The following is an 11,248-nucleotide window of genomic DNA, read 5'->3' on the forward strand; positions in this document are numbered from 1 at the left end:
AAATGTTAGTAATGATTTAGTGAACTTTACAGATCCCGCTTCCTATAGTTACATCATTTCCATGCATATTATGCCCATTTTTCACATCAAGAACACCATGCCTCGAGTTGAAATATCCAAGGCTTGTAAATAATTCATAAAAAAAAAAAAAAAAAGTTGAGGGAGCTACTCAATCATGGTAAGGTAACTTGCTGTCCTAAGATTAGGAGAACCATGCATGTTGCTTCAATAGGGATAATAAAATGGGACAAGGGATAGTAAAATGGGTGAGCCCGTTTATTTAAATAGTTTCAAAGGAGTAATCCATTTATATTCATGTCGAACCCAACCCAATTAACTAATAAGTTGTATTGGCGAGTTATCTATTTAAGATGCAATCATTTCGATTTTGAATGGCGAAATTTTTTCCACATATTTGATAGTTGAGAAGTAAAATTTGGCAATAGTGGTATTAGTACATTTGGTTATTTGCATATTAGAGGGGATTGTTAATTTTGAAAAAAAAAATTAACTTTACATTTATTGAAATATTAAGGGGAAACATAATACATAGCTAGGTGTCATGTTTTGAAGTACAATCTTAACTTAAGATATTATAGAGAAAAATAAAAAATTGGTATTTTTATTAAATTTTAACTCATGCCTTAAATATTTAAGAAATGATGTAAAATAAATTTATTACCAAATATTTATCCATAATCTCTTAACTAATTAGTTGAATACTAATAACTCGATCCTACTGCCCCATTTTGTACCTTATTCACATCTACCATTCCAATTTTCATAATGGGACTTGCTTTAAATTGCTTATGTTAGGTCGAAACCAAGAGGAAACTTCATGCTATATTTGGTTTGCAAAATAGAATGGAATAAAAAAGTAAAGAAATGAAAATTTAAATGAAGAGTATGGTTGAATCAAGTGATAAATTCAATTATGCTCTCATGTGCCAATCATGTTACTAAGAAGCTTCTAGTGAGATAAAAATGAGAGGAGAGAATAAGTGTTAGTTGATTTGCTTGATCAGTTTCCGCTCGCCAAAAAGATTAGTTCTTGGTTTGTATTCAATCCAAATTCATTAAAGTCCAACCCCAAGTTCTAAACTGGAGCTCCCAAACAGGGGAAAAGAATAATAGTTCATTAGACCCTAAGCACATTAAAACTATTTTTGGAACTTGAAAAACACTTAGAAAAGAAAAGTACAAAGAGATTCATATTTTCATGTTTGATTTTCAAGGAAAGTGATAAAGAAAAAAAAAACATCAAATCTGTGAACAAAATTTTGATTATACTAAACATTAATATATGATTTTTTTCATATTTTCAATCATATTAAAATAAACTTTCATTTTCAATAGTATTTAACAAAAAAGGATAATATAATGGGAAATGAATTTCCTCCTCTTTTTCCTTTTCTTTCCTTTTCTCAAGTAAAATCCTTGACCCAAACGGACCCAAAGAGAACCGAACCACATAGAAGTTCATGAATTTGGCACCCATAAACAGATCATAAAATGAGCCCAGATGAAGTCGTGTTGTGTTTGCATAAATGGCACAACACAGATTATAGAAACGCCATATATGTGATTGAGAACTGGAGAATATCTTTAACAGTTAAGAGTGTATAAAGAGAGGCAGATAGGCAGATTTCTTGCATCTTTCTTTGAATACAAACTTATGATGTATAGAGGGGCAGATTTCCTGCAGCTGTTCTTTCAATAGAGAACATCCAGGAGTATCCTCCTAGTTTGCTTTCTAATTATATCGTACCTCTAATCCTTCCAACATACTTCCTGAATGATAGTTCTACCAAACAAGTATGGCACTCTGAAGAATCCTGGATCACAAATTCAGATAAGTTCACCTGTAAAAGTCAGCATGATAAGTATTTATAACCATGAATACACAGATAAAAATAAGACAGCAAAATGAAAATAAATAAATAATTGAATGCCTTCAGTCATCTCGGTTAAGAGGCTTGAATAAAATTATTCATAAAAAATTTAAAATCATATTCAAATAGAACCAATTTAAGACAAGAATAAGACAATTTTTTTTTTTCGGAAACTTGGAATGCTAAAAATCACAGAACTCCCGAGTCCCAAGAGGAGTTGCAACTAGTGGCTACAAAACCTTCAATTAAATGGTAAAACCAAAAACTGCAAAGCTTTAGTGCACGGATGGTCAGGCATAACATGTGCTAGAAACCAAAATTCATTAAAGTGCATAAAAAAGCTTTTCTTTTTTTTTCGTGGTAGCATAATATGACAAGGTATTGTGTGTTGATTGCTCAAGGAGATAGAAATTGAGTTCTCTTGATCACTGTCGTGGAAGGTCAGCTAGAAGTAACAAAAAGATTGAATATCACCGTACAAGAACCTAGAGCCTCAAATTCAAGGCCCATGGGTCTTATTTCTTGCTCCTAAAGATTTGAAGTACTGAAGATTTCTGGTACAAGCCTTCAACTCCATATGAAAAGGAGAAAAGGCAATGTTCCACAAGTTTAAGTCATCAAAGCAACGAATGATTTAAGTGACATACATATGTAAGCATCAAGGTCACCTAGAACATAAATCATTATGGTACAGGGAACGAGAACAAAAACAAAATTGGTTCGTATGGAACATAATATGGCTAAGGTAGAGGCTCCTTTCAGCCTGCTTGGTCGAAATTTACAAGCTAAATCCACTACAAAATGTAACCAACTATCGTGTCATGGTGTCACAAAGAATGACTAAATAAAATCAAGAAATTTCACTATTTCCTTTCCTCCTCTCATTTGTCAGCACATCAGCACATGTATCCCATAAATCTCATCAAATGTTGACTATAACATTTCAAATCGCTAATAATTCACATTATAGATCAAATTCTTTAAATAGCAATTCACTAACTCTATGTTTGGAGAGACCTTGAATTTGGAGTTATATTCAATTTGAATAAGATGTAATATAAATTATATTAAATTTGTTGAAAACCACCCAAGTACAAATCCAAGATCCAAAATCCATGCTCCCAAACTTAGCATAAGGGGATAACAAATTATGGCAGAATAAGAATTTCAAGTCCATCAACCTTTTAGAAACCATGAAGAAATTGAGACCACATGCCAAGATCGGTATAGGCTTCATGAGAGAGAGAAAGAGAGAGAGAGAGAGTAAATGCCCATGAACTAGATCCATAAGCTAAAAAGAAGATATATTGTCATTATACACACACATGCACATACATATAAGGATAAATTTTAGTAATCAACTTTTGAAACTTCCTTTTTTTAAAAATAACTGGAGTAAGATGGATAGTTATTTATAATTACAGACCCTCTTAAAATTTTGAGTACTTAACTATTATATAACCACTAAACAAAATTGTGACGCCAAACTTTCAAATTAATAATAATAGAAATAATAATATAAAACTATTATTGTGATTAACATAAAACAAACCCCATTCCAGAAAGAGTAAGATCTCATTTCCAATTTTTCAAAGTTGGTTGCAAAGAAATTATAGGGGTATTAAAATCCATTTTGAAGCCGCTTTCAAGTAGGAAAAATATATTGTAGAAATTGTGAGAAAATATTGATTACAATATTTTTTTTTTTATAAATATATATTTTAATTGACTTCACAATATGTGTAATGTAAGTAAAATAAGTAAAATTTTAAATTTTAAAATCTTTTCAGATGATAGCAAACGTTTAAGAGATAAAATATCATGAGCTAAAAGTGAGAATATACTTGCGGCAAAAAAATAAGGTTGAGATGGAACAGTCTACAAAGCAAAAATTAATTATATAACTACATCCTACGAACAAATTTCTAGTATCTCTTGTTCAAGTTGTGTACAGGCAAACATTGTTCAAAGAGAGCTAAAATTGTCATTTGATTAAGCATTACTAACCCTTTTAACAGTGTCTTTAATCAGGAGATTAAGGAACTGAGCACATTAGTGTGAAAGGGTAATAAACCTGAATTGTCCCAGCAATTTAACCAGTAAAAACATTGGCCACTCAACTTCCCAAAACTTTTAACTCCCATTCCAGCATTCCCCAAAGTAATCCAATACATATATTTTATTATGCACCCAAAATAAGCTCATAAAACACATTTATTTTACCAAAGATCAAAGACACTATTTTTTCTTAAGAGACAAATACACAATCACTGAAAAATGACTGATTCACAAAAAATAGACACAAGATGTGTAACAAGAAGACAGCATGTCAGAGTATATCTCCCTTTTGAAACGTTGATTGACTCTCAGATGCAATGCTGAGTTATGGCTGGAGTTGAGAATTAAAATTGAAGGAGCTTGAAAAGAAAGAAATAAGGTTTACAAGTACTGTGGTTGTTTATTATGATTTTGGTTCATTTCCTTATTTGGTTTATATGGGCCAAATATTTCATAATGAGGTGAATGAGAGTGGGTAAAGATTTATCATGGTCTAACATTATCCAAAAAAAAAAAAAAAGAAACAAAACAAAGACAAAAACAAAAAAGAAAAATGCTATACATCTCTAACTAGTAAAGAGGTGTATGAGAATGGGTAAAGCTTTAACATTTGTTGATTTTATTCCCAAAAAGGTAAAAAGTGAACAACATCTCTATTTGGGAATGTGATGCATGAGAGAAAATTTGAAACTCTGGAACTGATTTTATTTTTATTTTTTTTAAACTCTGAGAGCTACAGCTCTAGACCTAAATATGCATGTAACTGTGTAAGATGCACTGATGCGCACTATAACTTCCTAGGCTTAGTTGAGTCGCAAAACACTTTCAGCAACCATCTTTAAAAGTTATTATTCTGATTGGAAACAATGCACAAAATTTCCTTGATCTAAGCACTAAGGCATAACTGATGTATCAACAGAACTCACATACAGGTCACATGTGACAAATGATTAACAAAGTAAGAAGAAAAATAAAAGCCTGTATAACTGTGGGAATGAAAAATTTTTTGGACCAACCCAAATGTCATAAGTTAAATTAAATGGGTCCAAAAGAAGCACTGTATTGCTAAAGATATCCCACTAATTTACATTAACGAACAATCCAAGGCTGTTATGTCGTTAAAGTAATCTAAATGAATGCTAGTGAGGACAAATAAAATTTTGCTAAGTTTCTGGTGCTTCGTTAAAGATGATGGAGTCAAACCAATAAATTAGCACCATGAATCATTAATTGATGCCTTAAGTCACATCATGAGACCAAGAAAATAATGTCATAGTCACTTAAGCCCTACATACGTCAAGATAAGTATCCTATTCCATTTATCTTTATTTTTTATTAAAGATAAGAAATAGATGAAGTTTTATAAATAAAATCAATGAGAACTAATTAACTGCTTATTGAGGAAGTCAAACCAAAATAGAATTTTCTTTTCCTCAAACCATTATTAGGGGGTGAGCAGCTGAGCATGGTTCAGTTGGGTCAGTCTAATTATGGAAGCAAAACTAAACCAACCATTGGCAGCTTCGAGAGATTATAAACCAAAACAAACCATAAATTAAACTGGGCATGCAAAACAAGTCAATATAAAAATAGAGCACTATAAAGCATATAGTTTATGACAAAATGCACGAAAATGTGTATATAAAAAAAATACCTTGTCAAAGATCAACCTAAGACAATACATCATAGAGTATAACTCTAAAAAAGTAAAATCAAAAAATCAAAAACATATCTCCAAACATAGGGAATAAGAAAAACAATATAACAACAAATCAAGCCTTAAGTTCCACTAAGTGGGGTCAACTACATGAATCATTCTCCACCAATTCACATGATCAAAGGCATTTTTCTTGGACAACTTAAGAGCTATTGAATCCCTCCTCGCTATCTCATTCCATGTTAATTTAGGTTATTCCAACCCCTTCCATTACCAGTAACAGTAATTAGCTCACTCCTCATCGTTGCACTATTTAGCTTGCGTTGCAAATACCCAAATCATTAAAGCGGACCCTTCCTTATCTTCTATCAATGCTATGTCTAACTTATGCAAATAATCTCCAAAACATGAGGGGGTAATGAACTATAAAAGTTGGTGCGATATAGACATTTGTGAGCACATAGTGTGTGTGTGCGGGCGTGCGCGCACTTATATAAATATTAACTACAAAAGTTGGTGAGTCAACACATACTAAATACACTGTTAGTTTGGGTTGATTTTTACATGCTCCAAACTATAACCCCAATTGAACCATTGGTTCGTCAAAAATTTTAAATCGTAACCCAACATTGACATTTTAAAACTAAGGGATTGTTTGGAACCATTTATTTAGAAGTGTTTTTTTTTTTTTTTTTAAAGAAAATGTTGAAATTAATAAGTGCTAATGATAAGTGCTAAATTGAAAAAGTGTTGAAAGTCATAAGTGGTGTTTGGGTGTATTTAAAATAAGTGCTGATTATAAGTGTTGATGAAATGGATGCTCACTTCTGTCATAAGTTAAGTATTAATTCATATTTTTATATTGCATAAATAACCATAAAATAAATTTAATTAATATATAAATATTTTCTATTAAGTAAAACAACATTTAATTATTATTTAATTAACAATAATATTGTAATTAGAGTATTTACATCAATTAAATTAACATCTTTACTTTAATATTAATTTAAATTAATATGCCCTTCAGATTTGAATATGCATTCTTAGATCCCTATAAGAAGGTGCAGCGGTGCCGGTGGAAGCAGCGGCAGCACTGTCGGCAACATTGATAGCTTGTGGAGGAAGAGCGGTGGCAGAATCGGCGCTGATGGCTTGCGCAGGAGGAGATGGAGGAGGCGGCGATGGGGTGCAGTGGCACTCTACAAGATTTGGAAAGTAAAGGGTTTGGGAGGAAAGAGAGGTGACCATGTTCTACAGATCTAGACAGACCAGTCGCAGAGCACCACTGGACGGTCCGGACGATCAGAGAAATCAGTCTCAATGATGGAAGAGAGAGCTTGGAGAAGTTGGGGGAGGGAAGGGGGAAGAGAGACATAAAGAGAGACAGCAAGAGGGAATCTGGAGTTGTGCAGTAGCCTGCGCAGAGAGAGAGGAGGAGAATTTTTAGATAGTTACGAAGTTGCTACAGCCTCTCGACAGCATCCACTTTTAAGTGGGCGAAAAGCAATCCAAGATGGCATTTCAAAATTCACTTAAATGTGCTAAAAAAAAGTAGTTGTACAGTACCACTTTTTACAAAAGCACTTATTGAAATATCAACCAAACACCACTTTTTAAAAAGTGCTCTAAGTGATAAGTGCCATAAGCACTTATTTTTTAAGTGCTACCAAACGGGGGCTAAAACAGACTAACCCAAAGTGCTTGGTTTGGTTAGTTTGTTGGTTTGACCCAAACCAATGCTAACCTCTATAAATAAAGGTGACTTTAAGGCTTTCAAACATATTCAACCCCCCGAAGCCCCAATAATTTCAACCTTCACGCTCTCAAGCCTTCAAGTAAACCAAGAACAAGGCATCTCAAATATTGCACTTCTAGTTTGTTCGTGAGTTCGAAGCTACTTCATTCTTTTCTAGTCAACACGGAGGAGGTCTTCTACATAAAAAAGGGCAGCCCGGTGCACAAAGCTCCCGTGTATGTGGGGTTTTAGGGAAGGGGCGGACGCCGCAGACCACAATGGGTCTATAGTATGTAGCCTTACCTTGCATTTTTGCACGAGGCTGTTTCCACGCCTCGAACCCATGACCTCCTAGTCACACAGCAACAACCTTACTGTTGCACCTAAGCTCCCCTTCAGGAGGTCTTCTCCGTATGTTTAAATTTTGAAATCAAGCCATTCAAACCCTTGATACAAATTTTTAAGAAGAAAAGAATGAGAGGAAACTTTTTATAAAGAGATTTTCAGAGAGTATTGTAATTCCATTCTCAAAAGCAAAAAAGCAATTTGTCACTTAATTTTCTTGACAATTTTGACTTGAAATTTGTGTACGGATACCGTTATCAAACCTTTTTTTTTCTAAAGATTTCACTTAAATATAAATCAAAAAAAATGAAAATGAAGAAATTTCTTTGTTATAGGGTCATTTCAACAGTCAGCAAAATTCTTAAAAAATAAATTTCAAAATCCATCCTACTAAATGTTTGTTCTGCATCATTTTCACTTTTTTTGTTTTCATAAACAAAATACATGTTCTTAAAACAACTGTACACATAGGAAACTCAAATATTAATAACTCTAAATTTGCTTTCAAAGAGAGCACAAATTGGAAGCAGGAACAGTGAGGGTTTGAGCTCAAAAAGCACCATTGTATCTATTAGGACTTCAAAGAATAGTGCATCTATGATAGGAGGAAGAAAGAGCAGAGTAGGAAGACTAAGCCATATGAATTTGCTAGAAATGGATGATATTTGAATCCTCGAAAATGCTGCCAGCACCAAAGTGTTTGGGTGAGCTTATGACAAAAAAGCTCAACCAACATGAATATGCTTACACATTCAGTTTTGTAAGCTTAAGTTAGGTAGCATTAAGACTTGTCAATGCATTTACAAAATGAGAATCCAATGCGGCAACACCTAAGCTTTACATATACGGGGCAAGTAAGTCTTGTTATTTATTAAGCATTTGAGTTTCTCCTTTTTGAATGGCTAGCAGGCTGCCTATTAAAGTTCCAGCAGCACTTTGTTTTATCTGTTACATGATCTAAATTAGTGGTCTACCATCCTCTTTCCATTGCATCCAATGGGTAACTGACATTTCCCAGCCCAAACAAACTACTATTATTACAACTAGATCACCAAAAAGAGTTGAGGCATAAGCCATCTACTACAGTAATATCCTCAGATAAAGGTCCAGAAACTACTGACGGAGATCTAGATACCAAACAACACAAATCGTGAAGATATTCCAATTCAATATTGAGACCTACTTTTGTGAACTATAGCACGACAATGATGTTAATGACCCTGCAAAAGAACTGTGCATTAAATAGTAACTGGAATGTGGTCGAAACATTACAATCATGGATTACAAAATAAATCCTGTACACAAAAAATAATGCAGCTCCCACCCCATGTTGTGTTTGAACTTTGAAGTCAATAATGTAGAGTACCTGCTCCATTGCTGCAATTTTTGTTTCCAAAATATAGTGTGTTTTTTATTTAGTACCTAGAAGGATAAAAGAAAGTTTGCCAATGGGAAGCCCTCTGAATTGTATGTAACACCGAACAAATTCGAAATACACAGCATGACAACAACAGCAACAGCAACAACAGATGCAACAATAAAGTCTTAAGTTCCACTTCACTGGGTCAGCCATATGAATTTTCTTCCATTCTGCTCGACCCAACACAAAATCCACCAAAAAGATGAAAAGTCAACAAATCCTTTCTTGCTAACTCAGTCTAGGTTTCCCTAGGTTTACCCCTCCCTCTCCTATTGCCTATGAACCCAATCAACATTTTCTTAACCGGCACATTATGCAGTCTCTTGCAAGTGTCCAAACCATCTAAAAACCCCTTCTCTTCTCTCATTTTATCTTCTACAAGTATTACTTCCAGCTTGCTACAGATGTGATAATTTCTTGAATTATATTTGAGACATATCACTCATTCATTTTAAAAGAATGCAACAGTAATAGTAATACAGACATATATATATATATATATATATATATATATATATATATATATATAGAGTGTCCAAAGTGGAAGAGAGATTGCATGACAACACCAACGACGCATAGATGGCATGCCATTGATACATAAACAGTTGAACTTAAAGTCAAATAATAAATTCTATTTCATTGACAGGCTATAAACAAATTATTCAATAAGAGTTTAACGAATAAGCAGCGATTATCCTCAAAATCCACATATTACAATAATAATAGTGTAGAACAAGAAGTCAAATGGAAACCACCTACCTAATTGATCTTCCATCATTCGCACTTGCAGTTCATATCTTTTCTAGCAGCTCTGGCATTGTCGTACTCGAACTTTAGCACATTGGGGATATGAGAAGTATCCTTGACATAAAAGAACCTCCCGAACGCGCTCTCTTCGATCATCGGGAAAAAACAACACAGAAAAGAATTGACTACCCAGAACCACAACGCCCCAAGAACAATCCCAAGAGCAGCCCCGGCGAAAACCTGCGCAACGGTGTGGTACCCCAGATAAACCCTGGAGTACATAGTGAAAAGGGCCAAAAACCAGGGAACAGAACCCAGAATCCACTTGTACTTCAGCGTCCACAGCCCCATCTGATTTCGCGTGAGCAGAGTGATGTAGACGGCGAAGAAGAACATGTACTGGGAGTGGCTGGAGGGCCAACCGTGGGAATCGCACATCTCGAGCATCGCGCAGGTCTCGGGGCGGGCCTGCTGGACGGATGTCTTGATGAGCTCGTTGATGAATTGGGAAATTATGAGGCCGAGGGCGAAGAACATACCCTGTAGCTCGCGACGGAAGATGAAATGCGTGATGAAGCCGCCGAAGCTGATGAAGACGGGAATCAGAGACACCCATGCCAGGAAGTGACCCAACCGGTCGCCCTTCTGGTATCGGACATGGGTCAGCGACACGGCTTTGTGCGAATGTGCGAGCATGGCGGATTTTTTCAAAGGGGAAAACAGCTAGAGAGTCAAATATTTGAATTGGGATTGGTTTGTGGGGGAAATGAGACTTTGAATGATCTTGATTGTGGATTTTGGGAAAAGGGTCGTGAGATTGGATCTGGATTAGGGACGATGGGTGTTGCAGGTGGAAAACGAAATGGTTCTTGTGGTTTTCTGGGCGGCTTCGCTGATCTTTCTTCTTGCTCTAGGAGGGGGAAAAAGAAGAAATGAATGAAAAGGAAAGGAGGAACAGTGGCGTGAGAGAAGGAAAACGAATGTGAATGCAATAAAGGCAGGCATTGGAGGCAGGTCGAAGAAGGAAGGCCCATAGAGGATGTAACACATGGTCATGTGCTTATTGGGCTTATGAGGCCCAGGATCAAAGTTTTGGGCCTTTGGCCCTTTTGGGCTTGAACTTGGGCTTTGCCCTGGACTTGGGCTTATGTAGCCCAACTTGATGTTTTCATTATCTTAAAAAATATTTTATTCTGCGACTTTTTTTTTTTGATTTAGCTCATATTTAGGCCAAACCAATATATTTACAATTCCGGAATTATTATTTTTTTAAATATCCAAACTTATTGTACATGTGTTACACACATTGCATGTAATTGTGTGCTTATAATTTTTAATAAAGTTTTCTAAAAAAAAATAAACAATATTAATTAATTTACATATATTAAATT

At 34.7% G+C, this 11,248-nt stretch overlaps 1 protein-coding gene across 1 annotated transcript; it reads right to left on the minus strand.

Annotated features, from left to right (window-relative positions):
* Positions 1 to 1,513: 1,513 nt before the first annotated feature.
* Positions 1,514 to 10,868, minus strand: LOC131168624 (lipid phosphate phosphatase gamma). Its single transcript, XM_058128207.1, has 2 exons — positions 9,870 to 10,868; positions 1,514 to 1,862 (listed from the first exon to the last, which is right to left on the minus strand). The coding sequence occupies exon 1, from the start codon at positions 10,551 to 10,553 to the stop codon at positions 9,885 to 9,887; it is 669 nt and encodes a 222-aa protein (XP_057984190.1). The 5' UTR covers positions 10,554 to 10,868; the 3' UTR covers positions 1,514 to 1,862; positions 9,870 to 9,884.
* Between the last annotated feature and the right edge of the window lie 380 nt (positions 10,869 to 11,248).

This window comes from Malania oleifera, chromosome 11 (assembly GCF_029873635.1).
Source record: "Malania oleifera isolate guangnan ecotype guangnan chromosome 11, ASM2987363v1, whole genome shotgun sequence".
Lineage (NCBI taxonomy): Eukaryota > Viridiplantae > Streptophyta > Magnoliopsida > Santalales > Ximeniaceae > Malania > Malania oleifera.

Coding starts and splice junctions, on each gene's coding strand:
- LOC131168624 (XM_058128207.1), bottom strand. CDS start 10,553: ATGCTCGCACATTCGCACAAAGCCGTGTCGCTGACCCATGTCCGATAC.